This window comes from Humulus lupulus, chromosome 3, assembly GCF_963169125.1.
Source record: "Humulus lupulus chromosome 3, drHumLupu1.1, whole genome shotgun sequence".
In the NCBI taxonomy this organism is placed as follows: Eukaryota; Viridiplantae; Streptophyta; class Magnoliopsida; order Rosales; family Cannabaceae; genus Humulus; species Humulus lupulus.
Genome location: NC_084795.1, coordinates 74,747,700 through 74,772,189, shown reverse-complemented (window position 1 = coordinate 74,772,189; position 24,490 = coordinate 74,747,700). Strand labels below are relative to the sequence as shown.

General features: G+C 35.9%; 1 protein-coding gene across 1 annotated transcript; it reads left to right on the top strand.

The window, feature by feature from the left end:
- Positions 1–8,247: 8,247 nt before the first annotated feature.
- On the top strand, positions 8,248–10,589 carry LOC133821198 (fe(2+) transport protein 1-like). The gene is made up of 3 exons (XM_062253649.1): positions 8,248–9,219; positions 9,841–9,990; positions 10,083–10,589. Exons 1-3 carry the CDS (start codon positions 8,596–8,598, stop codon positions 10,386–10,388), a joined length of 1,080 nt encoding a protein of 359 aa, XP_062109633.1. The 5' UTR covers positions 8,248–8,595; the 3' UTR covers positions 10,389–10,589.
- Positions 10,590–24,490: the final 13,901 nt, after the last annotated feature.

Here is a 24,490-nt window from a genome sequence, read left to right as displayed (position 1 = left end):
CTGCGGTTTCCCGAGCTCCTCCAGTCGAACTGAAAATGATCTCGGCCCCTTGGCCATTCGCCGTTTGGGGGATAGATTTAGTAGGCGCCTTGCCTACCGGAAAGGGCGGGGTCCGTTACGCCGTAGTAGCCATCGACTACTTTACTAAGTGGGCCGAGGCAGAGCCGTTGGCAACAATAACATCAAAGAAGGTACTCGACTTTGTGGTTAAAAGCATCATCTGTCGGTTCGGCCTGCCGAAGAAAATTGTCTCCGACAACGACACTCAGTTCGACAGCGACCTGTTCACCAAGTTTTGTGAAAGGCACGGAATTGTGAAAAGCTTCTCCTCTGTGGCCTATCCTCAGGCAAACGGCCAGGTCGAGGCTGTCAACAAGACTCTAAAGGCGAGCCTCAAGAAAAGATTAGATGAGGCAAAGGGGGTCTGGCCAGAACAGCTCCCCCAGGTCCTTTGGGCATACCGGACCTCGCATCGGACTCCTGCGGGACACACTCCTTTCTCCCTAACCTTTGGGAGTGAAGCAGTCCTCCCCGTGGAAGTTAAGGTTCTGTCGCATAGAGTCCAGTCCTACGACCAAGATAGGAACCACGAGCTCTTATGCCATTCCCTAGACCTTATCGATGAAAGGCGAGAGGATTCGCAACTCCAGCTCGCCCATTACCAGCAAAAGATCACTCGCTACTTCAACACTAAAGTCAAAAAACGTACCTTTAGCGTTGGCGATTTGGTCCTAAGGAGAGTTTTCCTGGCCGGGAAAGATCCCAAAGATGGAGTCTTGGGACCGAACTGGGAAGGACCGTACCAGGTCATTGAAGTCATCAAGGAAGGAACTTATAAGTTAGCTCGACTTGATGGAGGGGCAGTCCCGCGGACTTGGAACGCCATCCACTTGAAGAAATATTATCAATGACCCACTTGTAAGGCCTGGAAGGCCACTTTTTATGTATTAATAAAAATCAAGTTTTTCTTTTTATTTGCAAGTGTAATCTTAAAGTAATCACGAAAGACCTTTTCCCAGTTACTTGGGGGGCATATGGTACCTGGATATAACCAGGTCTCCTTAACAACTTAGATGTTGATTCTTATCTATGGATCGTTGCTCTTCTTAAAGAGCTCGAGATATGTATAAGGGTTAACGCGAACTAAGTCATATCCTGGTTTTAACCAGGTCACAAAACTTAGAAGTTAACTTAAATTTATTGATCGTGGTTCTTCTTAAAGAACTCGAGATATGGATAAAAGTTGACGCGAACTAAGTTTTCAAAAGAAGCTCCTGGTTTTAACCGGGTCACAAAACTTAGAAGTTAACTTAAATTTATTGATCGTGGTTCTTCTTAAAGAACTCGAGATATGGATAAAAGTTGACGCGAACTAAGTTTTCAAAATAAGCTCCTGGTTTTAACCGGGTCACAAAACTTAGAAGTTAACTTAAATTTATTGATCGTGGTTCTTCTTAAAGAACTCGAGATATGGATAAAAGTTGACGCGAACTAAGTTTCAAAATAAGCTCCTGGTTTTAACCGGGTCATAAAACTTAGAAGTTAACATAAATTTATGGATCGTGGTTCTTCTTAAAGGGCTCGGGATATGAATAACGGTTAACACGAACTAAGTTTATCAAAAAAAAAAAAAATGTATTGTAGCCAAAAGCATGAAATATATAAGTTAAAATTGCAAGGCAAATTGTCTCGAGGAAAAAATACCTCGTGCTAAGGATTACATAAAATACTTCAAAATAAAGAGAAAAAAAAAATGCCCTAAGCCCCGTCAGTCGGCCCCTTGGAGGTCGCGGTCTCACCCTGCTCCGCCGCACCAGAGGCTTCCCCAGTCTCCGAGGGCGGCACCTCTTTGTCAAAGCGGGCTTGGAACTTCACCAACAAGCGCGCCCAGAGACTCGATGGCATGAAAGAGAAGTCAGCCTCCGGGTTGTGGGCCCAGCAACGATAGAACAGTTCCTGCATGGACTGTTCCGAGGTGGCCTGTTCGGCTTCAAGGGCGGCTTGGGCCTCGGTCTTCGCTGCCTCGAGGTCTGTTCGTGAGGTGGCAAGGGATGTCTCAAGCTCTTGAACCTTCGAGCGGGTCCTCTCTAACTCGGCCTTCGAGGTCGCCAGCGCATCTTTCGCCGCCTGAGCCTCTTGAAGAGCGGCCTGGTGCCCAGCCCTCATCTCCTCGAGCTGAGCTCTGGTCCTGGTGATGCCTCGGTGTACGGCAGCGATGCCCTGCGAGAAATGATAGATAAATTGGCTAAGTGGAAAAATAAGGCGGTGTGTGAGGGTTAAAGCTTTAAAAGAATGGGGCGGCTTACCGTTAGGGTCATGTCCATCGAAGACTCTATTACGTGGATCGGGCTCAGTGTCTCAATAGCCCGGAGCTCCTTCTCTTTGAACTTGTAGAAATGGTTGACGGCGTAGCTCGCCGACTCATACACCGTCCCCCGGAAGGCTTCTGGGATCTTCTCCAAATCCTGGGGGTCGACCGTGATGCGTACGCCGGGGGCCACTGCAGCCGGAGTCCCGACCTCCATTCCCATGTCCTGGGTGGCTGATGGAGATCGCTGGGGCGGCGGGGGCATGTGTCCTGCTCCGGCAGCAGGAAGAATTTCCCCCCCGACTTGGGATGATGGGGTTTTTTCCTTCTCCTTTGCCGGAGATTTTGTGGAGCCCCCAGCCGTGCTCTTGGACCCTCGGAGCCTTTTCAATCTTGGCCCTGCTGGGGGATTCCCCCCGAAGTCTATGCCCCGCAGACTATCCTCGGGCTGAGACATTTCTTCTGCAAAAACAAAAAACATGGTTATTACAAGTTAGCAATCAGGGAGAAATAAAAGCAAAATGTTAAAGGAAAAAAGTATACGAATACTAAGGGAGCCCTACCCCCCGAGCTGGAAGAACCTAAGACGATTATTTCCCGAACAGGCGCAAGTTCTGGGTCCGGTTTTGACTCGGGGCTAGACTCTTCTACATACTACCTAAGCCCTGGAGCATAGATGCCCCTCTGGAGTGATGGCCACGTGCGTAAGTTGGTCCCATACTCCTAAAAAATGATCGACCTAAAAGCTAGGGTGTTATCTACTACTACGGTACCCCTAGGCTGGCTCTCTTGGTGATCCAGCACGAGCCGGTCAACACAATGGAGCAGGAGTGTGTTCAGGTCCGGGTCCCTTCGGTGACGATGGACGATCTGCCTAGGATTGAACCTAACCAGCCGGGGGTCCGCAGTGGCCCTATCTACATTCTTAAGCAAGAAAGGGTTACCTTGGCCGGAAGGACCCGCGACTGCTCCGGATTGGATCCTCTCCTCGTCCATCCCCTGGGCGACCTCCAAGGTCCTCTTTTTATTCCTCACGAGTGGAACTTCAGCCGTCTCGTCCTCCTCGTCTTCCTCTGCCGCGACCTCCTCAACGATGATAGGTCTGTTGTCGCGGGCTGGGGGCGGCCCCCGGGGCCTCTTCAGGTTCAGAGTCTGATTTGGGAAAATCAGTTTGCAGAACACCATCGTCTCGTCCGTCACGAGCACGCGATAGTCCTTTTCACTGGGGGGCAAGCCCGCCAGTGTTTCATATTGACCCCCGAGGGTCACAGACTTTTCGGTCCTCGCGTAGATGGCTGCAAGATTGGCTGGAATCAGAGTGGAATACGGGAGGAGCTAAAATAAAATAACACTTAAAAGGAGAGCTAAGATCAGGGTTCACTTACGAGGACGGTTGAAGTAGTGGTGCTTGCAGTTCCGGAACCCAGTTGACATGAAGAACTGGTCCTTGAAGTCATTTGGATGGCTTGGCAGCTCGATGACCGCCGCCGTATTAGGAAAACAGGTTAAATAGTAGAACCCATCGCCTCGCCCCCGCTGGTCTGTGCTGGTTTTTAGGCAAAAGAAGTATAAAATATCCGCAGGAGTGGGGACCTCCCACTCCTGCTTCTTGAATAAGTACCTCAACCCTGCCAGCAGACGGTAGGAGTTGGGGGGGAGCTGAAATGGGGCCAACCTCACATAATTCAGGAAATCAGCGAAGTACTGATCCAGGGGGAGGAAGGCCCCTGCCTTGAAGTGTTCACCGCTCCAGGCCGCGAACGATTCGTCGAGCGGCGTGCAGCTTCGCTCGCCCTCCGCAGCAGGTCGGGCAATGACGGAGGCTTTCCCCAGTGGAATGTTGTGGGTGAGGAAGAGTTTGTTGATCTTCGCCTAGTCGGTTATCTTTGAGACGATTCTCTCCGCCTCAAAGAATGCGTCGAGGGCCACCTCGACCTGTTTCTCCACGGCCAGCCCAAAGTGGGGGATCGGCGAGCTGGACATCACCGCCTTTCCTTTTTCCTGCTGGGAGGCCGAGCTTCCAACGTTCTTCTGAGGGAGGTTCTTTTTTGGAGCCATCTGGTCGCCTAGTGAACACAAGAAAACATTTTAGAAAAGGCGACCCAAGCAGGAGGAAGAATAATTATTATTTGCACGAGCTGAGGTAAGCCCAGCTCGTGGGAGGTGGAACCACGCGGTTCAGTGAACACGCGCGTATACTCCCAACAGATCCCAGATTACTCGGAATTCGCGTGTCAGGGGGTTCAGAGTAAAATTTGCCTTCGGAGTAAAGTTTCAGTAGGCAGGAATTGCAAAACCGCCCATGAGGCGTGTTCCCTAAGCTACCCGGTTTTGCACTCAAAATTCCCAAAACTCCTACCCAGAAATTGTTCCAGAAAAAGCATCCTAAAACCCATGCTTTAAGGCGATTTCCTACAACAGGTATGTCCTAACCTAAAAAGGGCTGTCACCCTCCATATCCACGCAACCCAGAAAACCCTTGCATGCAGCTACAGTAAAATTTTTTACCTAAGCTACAGTAGCATGTTTTCAAAGTGAACAGGGTCAGGAAACTTACAGTGTATGGCTGGAAGGTAGACGAGAGTGTTGCGCTGGTAGGAGCTTCGTCGGTGTAGTAGCTTCCAAAGCTTCGGAGAAACTCGTGCGCCTAAGCTTCTTGGACGATGAAAATGGCAACAACGGAGTCGAGGGTTTCGTTCTTCTGAAAGTTAGAGAGGGAAGAAGAAAAGAGATTTGTGAAATTTTGAATGAAGGGGTGGCCCGTGCGTAGGGTGGCCACCCCCTTTTTATCTACATGAAGAATCACGTGTAGAAGGCTCTTGGATGACCCTAGTGAGGGATCCGAGGCCTTCCACTCGAAATACGAAACGACGGCTGAGCATAGACTAGGCCATTAAATGCGGTTCTCGTAAAATGTACCGTCACCACCCACGACGTTCCACGTATCAGACGCCTGCACAAAAAGTGGAATGTGAAGGGTTGTGGGGAAGTCTAAAAGCCCCTACTGTGGTCTTCTATATATGACGTCATATACCACGAGCAGGAGCTTGGGGGGCAGATGTACGCCTTGGTTTTCCCACGGGCTGATTAGCAGGTCGAGCCTCAGACTAATCATGGTTAGTCCGTAAATTTCCCCAGGCCGGAGCTCTTGTTTTCGAGGTCGTACTCTATTAGCTCGAGGTATCCTCAAGGACTCGCCAAGGTTGCCCAAGACTGGGGGAAGGAGTCTGAAGGCCGAAGGTCGGGTCAGGGGAGCAGCTCGTGGTACGAGCTTCTCATGGATCTCTGACCCTTTGTAAAGTCAAGACACGCAAGATAAACGTGCCTATATCTGACATCACGTGTCCGATATTTCCCTGACTTCCCGGACACGCAGCAGGAACGTGCGTATTCAGACACCCACGGCTGGGTTGGGCCGTGCGGCCCATTATCTCCTTATCTATCGATTTGACCATACTTATGTGTCAGGTTTAGGAATTAATCATGAATGTCACAGAGTTGATATGACAAATAAGAAGGTCACGGGATGACCTCCTTACCAACTTCCAGGTGCCTTCTCCTATAAAAATGGAGACCCTGGGAGTTGATAAGAGTTGGAAAAAACAGTCTCTGGAGAGATATATACTTTGTAACCAAATACCCAAAATAGATGAATAATATTGACTAGTGGAGTAGAAGGATTTTAACCTTTGAACCACTTAAAAACGTGTCTTGAGTCACCAAGTTCATCCTCTAAGATTTCATATCTGTGACGGTTCTACTTTCAGCACTAATCCCTTTCTCTTCTTCTCTTAATTACCTGTTGGCGAAGAACCGCGTCAACACCTATAATATAAAATAATTACAAAAATTATCTAAAAAAATTTATTTACAAAAATACATTGTCACACCATCAAAAAATACCAGATTCTAAAAGTAATAAACCTGAATTTGAAATTTTCTCGAAATTCCAATTTTTCTATTTTTCTGGGTTTAAAAAAAATAACATTTTGGTTACTTAAAATGTTAATAAGTCAATAATTAGTTATTTTTTCACCATTTTTTATACCACTATTTTGAACTTTTTTTATTATTTTATTTTTGTTTTTTTTCATGGTATGGGCCCCCCTCTCTCTCTCTCACTCTCTTCACAATACTCTTTTTTTTTTATTAATTTCCTACAATCTCTCTTATCTTTAATTTTAAAAAATAATAATAATTCGGCCACAGTGCTAGTCGGTTGGGCTCAAAAGTTGTACCATCGCGACCTACTCCTCAATGTGATCATTTTGATATGTAGGAAACATATGTTATTTGGCCGTCGCCAGAGAAGATTACCAGAATAAAAAACAACATTTTAGTTTATTTTTTATATTGTGTTGACAAAAAAATAACTAAATTTTAAACTTGATCAAAAATTAATATACTAAAATTTGTATTCTTATTTTATATTTAAAAGATATTGTATTGTATTGTAAACAACTTAAATTTATTTAAAAATATTCCAAGTAACTTTTTAAAAATAGATTCATTAGGATATTGCTTGGTAACTTTTAAATAGAATATAAAAAAGTTTACTGTATAGTATAATAAAAGTATCTTTTAATAATAAATGATATAGTAATTTGTTATATTTTATTGTAACTCATTAGTTTCTAAAAAATGATTAATTGACAACATAAAAGTATCTTAAATAAGACACCATAATATAACTTCAAAATGACTAATTAGTGTCTTAAGATAAAAAAGTTTCAAAAAATAAGTATTAGAGGTAACCAAAATATATATAAAATAATATGCTATAAAAATAAAAAAATTTCATGAAAAAAATAATTAATTGGTAACTTATTAACATTTTAAGTAACAAAAATGTTACTGTTTTAAACCCTGAAAAAAGGAAAAAAATGAAATTTTGGGAAAGTTTCAAATTTAGGTATATTATTTTTAGAATCTATTATTTTTTGATGACGTGATAATGTATATTTGTAAATAAAATTTTGTAAATAATTTTTGTAATTAAATTATAAAAACCGTAAGAAACGTAAATTTCTATCTTTAATAATAATAATAACAATAATAATAATAATAATATCTTTTGTTGTCTTTTCTTCATGTATTTTATTGCTATTTATAATGAAGTAATATAAATTTAATTTGTTTTAGAGGTTGAATTAGATTTTTTTTTCAATTCTAAACTAATTTTAGTATTGTTACATATAGTAAGATATTTTATTAAGCTTTACTGATTAATAAAAAAATTATTGTGCTATATATAATGATTATAATTTAAATATATATATATATATTTTGACATTCTTATGTTTCTTATTGGAGGAAAACAAAGATTGTGTTAGTTAAGAACACCACTTTAATTTATGTTAAATTTTATTAGTATTAAGAAAAGAAAAAAATAAAAAATATTGCAGCACATGTAATACATGTGCCTTATCACTAGTTTATATATATGTGTGTGATTCCTTGTAATAGATGATAATTATTTTTTTCTTCGTTTTCTTGTAAAATAGTGTGAATTTGTATATATTTTCTTCTAATTCTTCATAAAGTGTGATCTAATTTAATTTGTTATTTATATTTATGTAATAATAATTGGATTCCATAACTAGTTTATAAATAAATATAATATAATATGTAGCTATAGAAAGAAAGATGTGACCAAAAGTAGCAAGATAAAATAATATATACTAAAAAATTATCTTGCTTATCAAATGATTTTAGGTGGACTCCTATATAAAAGTTTTCCAATAAATTATTTAAAAAAAAAAAAAGAGTATATCACTCCAAATAACTCAAGTAGTTACCATTTTGTAAAAAAAAAACTTTTTATTTCGGATAATTATCATCTATAGGATTTAATTTTTTGATTTTAAAATTCAATCTAATAGCTTATATAGATTGATCACACCGAGTAAGGGAGTAAATAAGTTGGCAATTTTAAAAAAGAAAAAAACTTATACATGCGCCCACAGGCCACATGCCTCGGACAATTTCTGTCGTGCTCTTCAGATTTTTCGCCAAAAATAAACAGCCACGTCATCAGAATCTGCTACGTAGGATGCATTTGACTGTTGCAAAATAAAACAAGCTTAAGTCAAACACCATGTAGGCCACCTTTAACCACACGCGCCCCACAATTTCCCAGAAATTCTAAAATACCCACACTCTTCCTAACTTCTAGCTTCAACCTCAAAGGGCATTATAGACATTTACGTAAACTAACGTATCCTATATATGGTTTCAACTCAAACTCACTCGTCCGCTCTATTCTCAGTACTCCCTGATTCTCTCCCATGGCGTTGCTGTCCAATCTCCATAAAACTCCACTGCTTCTCATTCTCCTTATTCTTCTACTTCACTTCTTTGGATATGCAGCGTCCGCCGCCTCCGCCCCACCGGAGGGCGAAACCTCACCGGAATGTTCGAAGTCAGCGGGGAGTTGCCGGAACAAGGCGGAGGCATTGAAGTTCAAGCTTATCGCCATAGCTTCGATCTTAGTAAGCAGTATGATCGGGGTTAGTCTTCCCCTGTTCTCGCGAGGGGTTCCAGCGCTGGAACCGGACAAGGATTTGTTCGTGGTGATCAAGGCGTTCGCCTCGGGAGTAATCCTGGCCACCGGGTACATGCACGTGTTGCCCGACTCCATCGATTCCTTGAACTCCAATTGCTTGCCCAAATCGCCATGGCGGAAATTCCCTTTCTCCACCTTCGTCGCGATGCTTTCAGCGATCGCCACTCTCATGGTGGACTCATTCACGATGAGTTATTACAGGAAACGCTTTCCCCATGTCTTGAATGGAGCTGATCGTGAAGGAGGCCAGGAAATATTAGGGCATATTGGCCATGGACATGGGAAAATTGAGGAGAGAAACAACGACAATGCTTCCAGCTTGATCCGACACCGTGTTGTTGCTCAGGTATAAATTCTTTTTTCTTGTCTTTTTTTAAACATATTTATTAATTGAATTAAATTATATTATGTGTGCTTTGTTGTTATGATTATTATGAATTTGAATTTGGATATTTAAGTATTTTTTTTCCTTGGAAATGTGATGATATGCGAGCGTTAATTCTTTCTGGTTCTTTTTTCTTTCTTTCATTTTTTAGAGAAATTAATTCTTGTTCTTGAAGTACTTTTATTAAGCTTAGAATAAAATGGTGATAAAAATCTTGGTCAAGAGTCATCGATGTTGAAAAATCTTGAAAATGTCTACGAATTATTGGCGAGGACATCTATATTATTAAGAGAGGTCATCTATATTATTGGCGATGAAGAAAATAGCAATAAAAATTTTGTTGACTAATTTATTTATTTATTATTATTGGGCTATACTTGAGCCTATAAACATTCAGCTAGCGAGAGAATAACCCTTTCAATATGAGCAATTAAGTTTCTTTCTCTAAATATATTCAAACAGAAAAATAAAAACTTAACAAATACAATTACACCATGTGTATATTGTGTTTTGTTTAGCTTAATTAGCTGGACTATATTCTAAAATTACAAGTAAATAATCAATAATATATTGCATTTGCAGATGCTAGAGCTAGGGATAGTAGTACATTCGGTAGTAATTGGGTTGTCACTGGGGGCCTCAGACAACCCTTGTACAATCAGACCACTTATTGCTGCATTATGCTTTCATCAACTCTTTGAGGGAATGGGTTTAGGAGGATGCATATTACAGGTAATTCATTTATTGATTTTGTCCAAACTCTATAGCCCTTTCATTATTTTTATTTATATATGATCAAATACGATTGGTATCTATTTAAACAGGCTGAATATGGGGTGAAGATGAAAGCTATAATGGCGTTCTTCTTCTCATTTACAACTCCGTTTGGTATTGCTTTGGGAATCGGTTTGTCTAATGTTTACAGTGATAACAGCCCAACTGCGCTTATTGTGGTTGGGCTACTAGATGCTTGTTCTGCTGGGCTTTTGAATTACATGGCCCTAGTTGAACTCTTGGCCTCTGATTTCATGGGCCCAAAACTTCAAGCAAGTGTAAAGCTCCAAACATGGGCATATTTTGCAGTTCTTTTAGGCGCAGCAGGAATGTCAGTGATGTCACTCTGGGCTTAGTGAAGATTCAATTATTTCTTTTCTTTTTATTTCCATTTTTTTGGGTCATAGCTACCCCAAAAATTGTTTCTTTGGCACAAGAGTAAGAGTAGGTTCAACAATGATAATTGCTTACAAACAAGGTTCATTGTTTAATATGTATATTTATAAAGGAACATTTTTTTTAACCAAATTAATTGGAATAAAATTGATGGTTTAGTATATCGATCACTTTAAGCAAAGCAGGAATGAAAATGGTTCTTTAAGCTTAATTTTTCTTCAGCTATGCTAAATATTCCAAATGACGGATTAAACAGTGCTGGTGCACAAACAATTTATTTTGATTAAGAATGGAATAGTAAAGAATATATAAAATTGAATAATGCAAGGCAGAATAATAAATTTCATTGGAAAATAGAACAAAAAATGTAATATATTAATATTTTTCCAGAAAATATCCTTATGGATATTAAATATATAACTTAGAAAACAATCCCATTCACATTTCATTCTCTTTCTCTAGCATCTGTTCCTCTCTAATCTTCATATAGTGCCGTTAGTGCACTCAGATTTTTCAAGGTGAGAGACATAATTTGGTGTCAAGTTTGAATACAAGTGTATAAACAACATTGCCTTGAAATCCAAATATCATCCACAAATAAGTTTATGTTAAAATGTGTATAGATGTATTTTAAAATAACAATTAATGTTAAAGTTTTCAGATGTTATGAGATAATCTATATATAGCTAAGTATAATATAATTTGGGTTAAAGTAGTGCATTTTTCATCCAGCCTCTCCCCTCCTCCCTCATTCTTTTTGACCGAGAAGAGACAAGAATGACCATATTTTGTGAAGTTTTTTGCATAAAATACTGTATTTTTTTTTTCATTCTTCTCTATAGCAACTATTTTCAAGCTTTTTTTAGAAAATGGTTTTAGAACTTTTTTGCACCGATTTCACCAATTTAGTTTTAAAATTCTTCAATTTTTCTCACAAACACCAATAGCTCGGATTTGGCGATATTTTTGGAGTTTTGGGGCTTTTTTTTGGACATTTTTGGGTTAAGTTTAAACACTTTTTAGTGTTCTTGAGATTGTTTTAACTCTAAAAACAGGGAAATTTACAAAAATATGGTAAGATTAAAGCTAGTTTATATAAATATGGAGAAAAAAAAAATAACTCTACAAAATATGGGTAGTTGACAAAAAAAAGTTTAAAAAAGTAAAAATTAAGTAGGGTATCCATTTTAAGTGATCCTTTCTCATTTGTAGTCATATTTTGAAACTTTTTTTATGAATATTTGCGGTGAAAGTATCTAATTTATTATGTTTGTAGCACTTAAGTGCCAAAGTTATTTTTAGCGGCGAAAGAACCTTCCATGCATGTTTTGGTGCGATTTAGTACAACCGTCAATTATCATCGTTATGTTTGAATGTATCACGTAGGCGAAAATACCCAATTAAATGAATATTTGCAGCGAAAGTACCTAATTATAGGGATATCTGTGGCGAACGTACCAAACTTAAGATATATTTGCGACGAAAGTACCAAAGTTATAAGTAAATTTCATGACATGGTGGCAGAACGACGAAACAAATAGATGCACTAAACTATACCAAAACATAGACGGAACCGCCAAAAAAATAACTTAGGTACTTAAGTGTTACAAACACAATAATTTAGGTACTTTCGCTGCAAATATTTTTTATACCCATTATTTTAGTTATTATTCTTGTTATACATTTTTCTGCTCAAACACTCACAACACAGTGTACTTTTCAAGAGTACTATGGGAGATTAAATTATAAAAATGAGTAATATTAAACTAAATGTATTTAGTTGCTATTTTTGATTAATTAATCTTAAAAGTGGGTACTTTTTAAGTTATCCCTATATTAAAATATAGAAATTCAATAAAATATATTTCCATAAACAAATTTACTAATTTCATTAAAAGAGGAAACTAGCTTTTTCAATTTTCTCTATCTCTCTTTAAAAAAGATCATTCACCACCATCTTCTTCGACCATCTTCTCTGGCGTCAGCATCTTCTCCGACGTAACCATCTTCTTTGGCCATCTTTTCTAGCGTCACCTACAAATTCACGATAATCTTCTCTGACAATGATCTAGATTCTTCTTCTTACATAGGTATATATATGTATTTTGATGATTTTTTATTATTAATATTAAGAGGAGAGAAATATACCGAAAATTCAAGATTTCTAACCAACATTTATCGTCCCTTTTAACACAAAACTGTGCTCTCTTCTGTGTAAAATGTGGCGAGAAAAGAACCTCTTTCTTGTTGCTTTTGTGATGAAAGGGCTCTCTGGTTGCTTTTTTCATAAAAGGGACGAGAAATGGGGTATTCTCACATAAGGGAGGAGAAAGTCTTTTCCTCCTCTACAGTTTCGGTCTTGTCCCTTCTATGAAAAAAGAGACGAGAAAGGAGAAAGGAGAAAGGGGTCCGTCCTCTCATCCCTTTTTATATCCATTTTCTCATTGCTTGAATTGCTTGTGGAAATTGTGAGAAGAGACGAAAATCCAACATAAAAAGTGACGAGAAAGCTCCTTTCTTTGTGTAGTAGTGTGTTGGGATGCTTTCAACACTCCAATACATTCTTATTGTCTTGACACATCTATCACAGTCCGTTTGTGAGAAACATGTTATATAAAAAAAATGTCGACATGCATTAGTTTTTTTTTATATAAATATATAATTTTAAATTTAACAATTGTCCCATAAGTTCTCAAATTTTTTGGAAAACACATCAACTTAAAAGTTAGTACTTTCAGCCATGCATATTATACTTGAGAACATCTTGAAATTAACTCATTACGTTGGTACATAATGGATCCCAAAATAATATTTTCACTCGAAAAATAATAAGTGGAGGATATTATTATTAGTTACTCATGGGTAATATCAGATATAGCTTTCCTAATTTCTCATCTCATGCTAGCAAGGTGCTAGTAGTGTATGGATTTCTGAGTAATATGGGCCCACTTCAGTTCCAGAGTAGGGAACCTCAATGGAGAGTATACACAAGAGAAATTATTTGTTTAACGTTCTTTCTAATTATCTAACTCGATCATATGATAGAAAGTGATCAATATGGAAACTAAACATGGAAGCAATTTGATATCTCAATTATATATATATTTATTCGAAACCTTAGTTTGGAAAACGGTTGAAAGGGATTCTAAATAATGTTCATATAACACAAAATATATATTTAACAATGTAGTAGCTAGCTCATCTAGTTGCTGCCAGCTTAACAATCCAAAAATGTAAAAAAGAAAGATGGCTATATATATGTTGACTGTGTTTTTAGCCAACGACGTGAGAACATCAAATACGACAAACATTCAAGAGAATTTAAATAACACAGACAGTTCAAACAAGAAAAGTAAATAACACACAAGATTTTTATAGTAGTTCAGCCCCGATCAGTCGGTAATAGCCTAATCCACTTAGAGTTGTGATTATAGATCTGTACTCAAGATCAGATGGACTGAGCCAACTGAGTTTCTTCAGTACAGATTGCAAAAATACAAGAATCCTTTCAAATACTAGCACTTTCTCTCTCTAGAATACTCAGACCCAAATTTTCTCTCTCTAGAATACTCAGACCCAAAAGTCTAAAAAGAAGAAGCCCCTCTCTAATCCCATAAGCCCTCTATTTATAGGCTTAGGGTCATACATACGGTATCCCCTAGAATCAGGATATTTTATTATACTTATTACATTTAAATTACAAAAAACATTCAAAATGTAACAAACCCCCCATTTGTAGGAAGAATGAGAGATTCCCGCATATCTTGTTGAAGTTGTTTCTGGGAATCTTGACTTAGTCCTCCTCTAGCTAGTTGATCCACCTCTTACTGACCACCCATGCAAGTGCTGGTCGGACATGTGCATGGTGGTAGGACATGCACTCCTCTCCTCTAACATGGCACTCTCCTCTAGCATGCCATATCTCTCCTCTAACATGGCACTCTTTTATTTGGGCAACCATGCACTTGTTGGACATATGTATAAAGACCAAATCCTTGGGCTCTCCTCGGACCACATCCTTGGGATCTCCTAGGATGCACTCTCCTTAGCTCTCCTAGGACCACCCCCTTGGGGTCTCCTCAGACCACACCCTTGGGATCTCATAGGATGCACTCTCCTTAGCTCTCCTAGGACCACCCCCTTGGGGTCTCCTCGGACCACACCCTTGGGATCTCCTAGGATGCACTCTCCTTAGCTCTCCTAGGACCACCCCCTTGGGGTCTCCTCGGACCACACCCTTGGGATCTCCTAGGATGCACTTGGCTTGGTTATGACATCTTTCAAGCAGTCCAAACTCTTCACCAGTCTACCGGGTCACTTTATCACAACTCTGAGGAGTCAATGTATTTATTGACTATTTAATGTGTCTTTTATGGACCATGTACCGCCATTTGTCACCTCTATTGCCACATCATCAATCTCCATTTTTAGGGATAACAATATGGGACACACACTTAGATATCCCATAAATAACTAGATTATGCTTAGCCTGAAAATTGGGTCCATGTGTCCATGTGTTTTCTTTGTTCCTTTTCAACAAAGGAATGTATTTCACATAAAATGAAGATGAAGATTCATTGTCATATATATGCATCATATGTTAAATATTCATACATCTTATCAATAATTTTACATACAATTTAAAACACTATAAACAATTAAATAATACAGAAAACATACCTAATTCAGTCATGGAGAAAACGTGAATTGTTAGTGCAATACTAACCAACTAAGTCTTCCTCCCTAGGACCTCTATTTTTGAAGCAGATTATCAGACTACAGAATAGCGATGAGATTATTCATATATATAGAGTTAGGGAGGGACTTAGCTTATATTACACTACAAGAATTGACCACATTAGCAGCGGGGTCATCCGCCGCTAATAAGTGTGACATCCGCCGCTAATGACCCGCCTCAAATTATGTGTCGCTATTAATGCTTATTAGCGGCGGACTGACACACCCTCCGCTGATATAATATTATTAGAGCCGGATATTAGCAGCGGAGCCCGCCGCTAATATCTTTGTCACATGCATTATATTAGCCGCAGGGTCCGCCGCTAATAATATTATAACTATTAAATATTAAATAATGTTATTCAATAAACAAATTAAATTAAATTATTTAATTAGATAATATTATATCAAACTTTTATTATTTAATTAATTAAATTATTAAAAATTAATTAAAAAATAAATTATTTTTTATTTAATTATTTATTCATAATTTTTTAATTTGTAATAATAATAATAATTTCACAAATTAATTATTATTTGACTTTTAGACTAATTTATTTTTTTAAATAATTAGATAAAATTTATTAATCTTTATCATTCATTATTTTATTAATAATATTTTAAACTTATAATTTATGTGCCAATATCCCTGTAATTGATGGTTGTAATCAACAACCATCAATCACAAGCATACCGAGACAGAGAAAATAAATTAACTACTAATTAATTTTTTTGTTCTATTTTTGTGAAACATGTTCAATGCAAGAGAAAAAAAAATGGGACTCATTGACTTGTGACATGGTAGCACTAATTGGAAATATGTTTTATAGACAAGCAGCCAAAGCAATAAAATGAACATATGTTCAAGCAAAAAGGAGAAAAAATAACAAAATAACATGATAATATGCACTTATTGTTGTTTTTTTTTTTTTCTATACTCACTTTTTTTTTATTAAATAAACTATCATAAATTTGTTTCAAAAAATTTCACAATCTAAACAAAATTAGTTTCCCTATTAAAAAAATCAAGTTGCGATGAAAGCTAGTTAGTATTATAAAAGCTTTCACTTATTTGACTAAATACTTTTTTTTTGACAAAAATTAGTAAGTAGTTCAAAAATTTTGGTGTGGCTGCTAATAATGGCAATGGAGGAACACAGACGTGATATAATTAGTTTGTCTCAATTTTAATTTAAAAAATAATTACAAATTTGTTTTTAAAATAAAAAATAATTCAAAATTTATTAATAAAATCTAAAAATATTTCAAACATTAAAAAAAATATTTTAAAATTTAAATTAATTTTAATTGAATTTGTATATTTTTCTAGCACTTAGTTTAATTAATATTAGATAATTAAGAAAATGGTGATAAAGAAAATATGGGTGCTAATAATCTGATTGATCAAGTTTAAATCCTCTTTATTCAATATTAACAAAAACACTATATTTTAGTTAATACTAAACCATCTATTATTATATTTTATAAATTAATTTAAATTATCACTTAAATTTTGTTTTTAACCAAAACAGTCCTATAATTATTTATATATTCCTATATATTTTGATTTTCATCTGTCTTACTAATTTTCACTCCGTGGACAAGAAAAATAGCAGGAAAGAAAGCAATTAAAAAATAAGTAAGAACAAACATATATCTTAATGATAGATGTCAAGATTTACATACCAATGATACTAATTAAAGGACTCAAAACTCAAATATTGTGCACTAAACAAATACAAAATAAATTATTCAGAAAAACATGTCCAGATAAAGAAAATATTAAATACAAAAAATGTAACGACCTCAAATTTGCTAATAAGGCTTATGGGCTTTGATTAGTGTGCCGGGAGGACATAATTGAGTTAAATGTGATTTGAGTGAGTTAATTGATTTAAATGCATTATTATAGGACTAAAATGCTTGTATGATTATATTGATGTTAATGTGAGAACCACATTATTATGTGGGTAGGTTTGCAAAGCACGACTCGAGGCGATCCTAGGGCTAGATAGCGGGAAAAGTCACAACGGGGCTTAACAGTTGACTTTGGATAAGTCATGGGTATTTTAGGTATCAGGTAGTTATTTAGACTATCAGGTTATGAACATAAATACATGGAGACATATTTGAGGTTAGGAAGTCTAGGCGAGAATATTGGGGAATTTTACCGTTTTGCCATCGGGTACGATTCCGGCACCCCGAGCCTCGGGATTGACTTAACGGGATAAAGGATAGACTTAGTTAAACAGAAGCTAATGGAAAAGAAGGTTAGACCGACTCTTTTTCTCTCTCTCTTCTCTCTCAAGGAAACTAGGAAAAACACAAGAAAACAGAGAAAATTTGGAGGATTTGAGCTGGGATTTCAGTGGGGATTTAGAAGCTTAGCTCAAGGATTATTCAAGGAACATTTAATCAAGGCCAAGGTGAGAATTAAATTGTGTTTTTGAGGTTAGAAACTCTAAGTTTTTCTGAGTAGGGAGGTAATTGCGATTTTGATGTTTAAGGTTGAATTTAAGCTGGAAGCTTGGGAATTAGCTGGGAATTTACTTGGATTCTGCTTAGAGAAGGGGTTCAGCTGAAGAGGTAAGCTATAATTCATGATTTAGAAGCTTAAATTTGGGTTTTGACTGGCTGGTTTTAGTGTTGAAGTTCTTGAGTTTCAGAAATTGAAAAGAGATTTTAATGTGTGTTAGGCTGGGTTTTTCTGATGAATTATGTTGCTAAAGTCATCTTAGAAGTGTGGGAATGATTGTTATTGAAATAGGGAGCTTTGAGATGATTTTGGGTAAGGTTAAAGGGTTGGAAATGGTGGAATTTCTGGGCTCGAAAGGAAGGGCCGCGGCTCTGTTCTAGAGCGCTGCGACCCTAGGATGAAGATGAGCCTGGAGGGCTCGGCCAGGGGTGAGCGTCGCGGCGCCCAAAGCAAGGGCCGCGACACGTGTCTTCTTCCAAGGATGCCTTAGGTTCTGTTTTGGGGCAGGGCCACAGCCCTTAGATGCATACTTGAACGTTTAGGGTTTTTAAGCACGGGAATCGAGCCTAGTCTGCTCGGGATCAATTTCACCACCGTGCTGCTGATCATTTATAGATCAACCTAAATCTTGAGTGTTCATGAACTCCTGTTTATGTTTATTAAATCTTTTGATTCATTCGTTAAGGTCTCTTCAAAGAATGAGGCTAATGACTTTTGTTTTGGAGATTTAATATCATGGATGGCTGGGAACATGTATCAACAATACAAAATCTAATCTTTCCTAACGGATCGTATATTAGTTCCCTTAAGGGTTAATTCTAGAACTGAATGATTTTGAGCTCAAATCTATAATTAGATTATAGATTAATTATTCACTAGTGAATTAATGGTACTTAAGGAATAAGAAGTAAATTAGAAAGGTTAAATGGTAATTCTCCCATTCTAATTTATGAACTAATTAATTAGAGGGTTGAACTATTGTAAGATGGTTATATCAATGGACGACTTAAGAAAAAGATTTCTGTAAAAGTATATCTATAACATAAAGAGTGCAATTCTAAATTTATAGTGGAGTAATATCAGAATTAATAAATTAACTATTATAATTAAATAGTTTAATTATTTAGTTTCAATTTATTGGAGCTTAATGTTATAGGTCCATGGTCCCCGAAATGGCTCAAACAATCACTGTCAAAGGCAAATTCAAAAAATGGGCAAAAAGGACTTATGTGATAAGTAAAATATTTTTCTATGTATCAAACATAATTATTGTTTAATTAATTAATTATTTGATTTAACAAAAATATAATTAATTTTGAATTAATTTATTTTTGGGATTTTTGGTATTTAAATAATAATAAAAATTGGGAAAAATCACATGCCATCACAGGCATGTGGTACACGTGTGGCACAGTGCACACGCACTGTGCGACACACATAAGAGATGTACTCAGTCTCTTGATTCCACAATTTTAGTTATTTAAATATTAAATAAATAATGAGATATTTTAATATGATTAAAATATTATTATTTAAACAAAAATCTGATAACTGATCAATTATTTTGAATTTGTTTAAAATAAAAAATATTTTAATATATTGGATATTATTAAATATTGGATATCAGTTTTTCACAGAATATAACTTTTCAGGGATAGAAAAATATCTAGGAATCTCTCTCAGAGAAAGAGAACAGTGACAAAAACTATAGTCATTGTTCTTCATAAAACCTAGGTCCAAACTTTATCAGATCTCATGTGTTGAGAACATCTAATAAATAATTATTGCCTATTATTTGTATAGCGAGCCCACACTCGTTCTTTGTGTGCCTGAGAACATTTTGGAAGATCTTGGTGTGAGATCTCGAGGATTTAGCCATACGAAAAGATAGCAGCAAGGAAGGACCTGAGGTAATTTTTCTGTTCATGTCCTTGATTCAATATATATATGCATGTGAAGAAGTAGATATAGAAATCTTATGGGATTAATCTAACAATTTGATTGTTGTTCCGCTGCGCATAATCTCTGATTTGATCAATAAAAACCAACAAATGGTACTAGAGCCATCTTCACATATATATGTATTGAATCTGTGTGGGTTTAATTTTATGCATTTATTTATTTTGATGAATGAATGGATGGCTTAATGTGATTGAATGCGTGAGAATGTTGAATTGTTAATTGTATGGTGTTTTTGGGTTAAGATTTGTTTATGATTAGATCATTGTGTAAGCCATTAAAGGGCATAGGATTTATGTAATTTTATTTGGTTTTCAACACCATAAAATTGTAATTCCGATCACACAAAAGTCAGTATGGAGCCCGGGATTCAGAACTCAGCCACTGCACCTCCGACGCCAACCTCCGAGCCGTTGCCGAACGTCGTACGGACGGGTCCATACGGTTCCGTACAATCCACCCCGGCGGCCTCGTTTGACACCACGTGTCCCCGCCTGACTAGTCCAGATTTTTTTTTTTTTCTGAAATTAATCTGTTATTTTTTTTAAAATTTTAAAATGTTTAAATATCCTATTTTTGAAATTTGATATTTAAATAATGAGATATTTTTGTTGTCTTAACAAACTTTTTTGAATATCTTATTTAAATTTTTTTTTTCTTCAAAATAACAGATTTTAATTTAAATTCATTTCAGTTTAATTAAAAAAAATATTAATTAAAAGAAAAATAAAAATGATGATTATATAAAGTTTGTTTTAATTAATCAAAAATAATTTGAAAATTGTTTTCTTATTATTATTCTAGACCAACAATGCCACATATCCTACCGACAGTAAAGTAAAGAAGCCCGATGGAGATCGAGGCAGTTTTATTTTATTTATTTTAATTTTATAAAGTGGTTGTAAAGTTAGAAATACCCAAATGCACCCGGTTCAACATTTATTGTTTATTTATTTAAATAATTATTTTCATGTAGTTAATGTGATTGATAACATGTTCATGCATTGTATGCCATACATGAAAACCCACACAGTCATAATCATGCATCTCATTAGTAGAAACATGATTATTAGGATTGTCCTATATGTTTATATGAATTGTTTTGTGAAATCAATTGTATGTAAATTAATGTAAGGACCCAACTATTCTAGACTCTTGGACCATTAACGAAACTATACATACAAATTCTTACTAAAACTTACATTTGCGAAAATACCATAATTTTATTAGAAAACTTATAGAAATAAGAGTTACTTACATAAATACCAAGAAGGATATGGGATCCCATTGTTTGAAAAACAAAACATAACATGATTTATAAAATAAAGGGATTACATAGTAAGTGCGGAAAATACATATAAAAACCATAAACAAATGACTACATCCTCGAAATCGAACTCTCGACTCCATTCATCTTCGATACACAATCTCCAAGCATCCACGAACCTTACCACCACTAATAGCTATTTTCCTGCACATTTAAACAAAAAGGAATGAGCCTAATGCCCAGCAAGGAAAAATCTAACACATACTTCACATACATAAATTTCATAATAAACATAAAGACATATCATAACACTTATTACATACACATACTATAATGGCCATTATTACTTGGGGTCCCATAGACTAAACAAGTCATATGCCCATGAGATTAGTGGGGTCCTACTAGCTAAGTAGGTCATATGCCCATAATCTATTTGGGGTCTTGTTAGTCATATGAGTCATATGCCCAAGCCTACAAACATACATATTCATAATATATTTTATAACATATTTCATAACATAAAACATAAGATAACACAAGCATATAACATATAGATTCTATCCCATTTTCCTTACCAAAGTTACCGGGATATGTGGAAAGCGTTGGGACTTTGGAACACTCCTAATAACCATTATGAAAAAGAGTGAGTCTAATGAAGAAAAAGATATGAAAAGGAATGGGAAGACTAAACCATTGAGAAACATACTTACCGAAATTTATGTGCTCAAGAACTTAGATTTCCTAACCAAAATAAGAATGAGGTTAGAAGACTGAGCAGAAGGCTATGAGAAAGAAAATAACATAAAACCAATGAACTAGAGTTTTGGGTTACCTTAAAGACTTGTAAGACCAATCTACACCACAAACCGAAATACTATAGAACCTTACTTCCCAAAGTGTTTGATAAGCTTATGAGGATCAAGCTTATGATTTCCCCAAACCAGGTGTTTACACTCTCACACTCACTTAGCACATGCAGCCTCTGAACTTAGAACAAAAGATGAATAATGGCTGGGTACTAGGTCCTATTTATAGAGTTTAGGAATGAAAGGATCTTGATTTTACTTGAATAAAAATAATAGCTTTTTAGGTGAAAATAATTTGAATAATCGTTCAGCAGAGGCTGAAGACTCGTTCAAAAAGATGCTGGACTTATCAAGAGGTTGAATGGCTGAATGGAAAAAGAATTCAAAAACTTTCAAAACATACTGAAGGAGGCGATATATCGCCCCCTGTAGGCGATATATCGCCTGGGCCAGTATGCCCGAGGCAGTCGTGCATCGTCTCGTGTTTTCCGTATCTACGTGCTGCGATATATCGCCCCCTATAGCTGCGATATATCGGCACACACTGATTAATTAAACACGAAATTACACATTTTTAGCTAAGTTTGAATGGAGTAAACAGCCTTGACTAAGCCCTCAACGTATTCAAAGCTGCCGACTGACCTTATAACATTCAAACTTTTACCCTTATTAAATTAAATCCTCAAAATACTTAATCCTTAATCACCCATTCATAACATGTGCTTAAAATCCTATTGGTCCTTATCTAAACCTTATAGTATAATAAATATTTTCCTTAATATAAGTCATATAATCAAACCTTAGGTTAACATTAATATTCTTAAACTATAGGTTAAACTTAGAAAATCTATAAGTACTACTATGAGTGTCCAAATAATTCCCGGTCTGAACCAAAAATCCACAGTTACAAAGATAATACTATACATACTATAATACTACTAAATAATTAGCTAAGTAAAGTTCTTGGACTCTACAATTACTTAGTTTTATTTTGAAAACTTGGTAAAATATCACACCAAATTTTAAGTCTTTATGACTTAATTTCTTTAAACCAACTTTATTTTAAAAAAGTGTTTTTTAGTAAAGATTAGATGAACATGATTGGAAATTTAAAATTGGACATGCACATAGAAACTCGCTTTCTTTCCAATTTTAATTATGTTCATAAAGTTTAAAGAAACTGTAATTAATTTGGAATTAATTAGGTTAAAAACACTTATTTCAAAATAGTGAGTGGGAGAGGGTTGATATCTCAAATATAACCCATGGTCTCCATTATTAATATAACACCGTGAGATATGAATAGCGCCTCCCGAAGGCTTTGTTTTCGTCCCCCTAAGGAAGGTGTCTGGACATATCAATAGCAAGGTTGTATTTCTAACACAGATAGGAACTAATGATGTATTTTAGGCTTGACCGACCCTAAGGCGGCATGTCCTAAGTTAAGTCATGAACTCCGAAATAATGGGTTACACTCACAAAGTTATGATTAAGCTCGTGCAGTGGATAATCATAACTTGACCAAACTAAGCGGTACTTTAATGTTTAAAAGAGAAAATAAAGAGTTATTTTAAGTTTTAAACAATAAAGATAAGAATGTCTTATAAATTCTCTAAAATTAATTTGACCGACCCTAAGGCGGCACTTTAATTGTTAGAAAATTTTATCGTGGAAATTAATCTTTATTTTATGTGTTTTAATTGTGCTCATGCATCACGTTTAATTTCCGAAAACTTTGATATTTATTATTCTAAATATAATAATATTTATTTGTACTTATTTATTACCAGCAAAATGTCTATTGGTGAATTACACACCGATGCCTTTCTCAAATCCTTGGTTTTTGAACCTGGAAATATGCAACATTGGTTTCGAGGCATGTTGACTATTTTTTCTTATAAAAGGATGATGTCAACTGTCTGTGAAAAACCTCCAACAGAACCACCTCTGGCTACTAGCTATGAAGCAGAAGAAAAATATGCAGATTGGATAAAATCCGATCGGTTGGCACATTATTGCATGCTTTCAACCATGCCTGACAAAACAAAGGAAAAATATATACACTATGACTCAGCACATGAGATGTGGTGAGCAATGACAGAGGAAGTCTATGCTGAGTGTCATCGTTTATGTCAAACGAAAAAGGTAAATAAGATTTACGTATATTTTTCAACTTTGAATAATAGATTCAAAGATTATGAATATCAGATTCAAATTTTTTGAATAGTAGATTCAAAATATATGCCACTAATCTATTTTTCTTTTGTCTTTCCTTTTACAGAATCAGAACCCTGAAAAGGAGGAAGAGACTGATGAGGATTTTGCTAGCAAGTAAGGAGCTGGAGAAGTTGGAGAGCAGTAGTTTTATTTAGTAATTTTATTGTTAGTTGAACAATTTAAATTTCTTTATTTTGTTTTAGAAATTTTAGATTTCTTTAAACAAAGAAAACTACAGTCTAGAAATTTAGTTTATTGTTAATAATTTTGATTATTAATGTTTGGAAACTTATTTCTATTTTGCATGACATTTATTTCTTTTATTAATAAAGTAGTTATTATTTAAAGAAGTTATCTATTTATTTGTTATGCAAATGCTTTGGGATAAACAAAGTTTACATATAATGAATGACAAATTTTTTTATAATTTTGAATTATTTAAAAACAGCTAATCCTAAATCTATTAAACTGATTCCAACAATGAAATATATCTGTAGCACTTGAGATTGGGCCATATTGGTCTAGACAGAATAAATAGGCTTGTAAAGGATAGACCTTTAAGAGAACCATTTATTGGATCTCTCCTTGTTTGTAAATCCT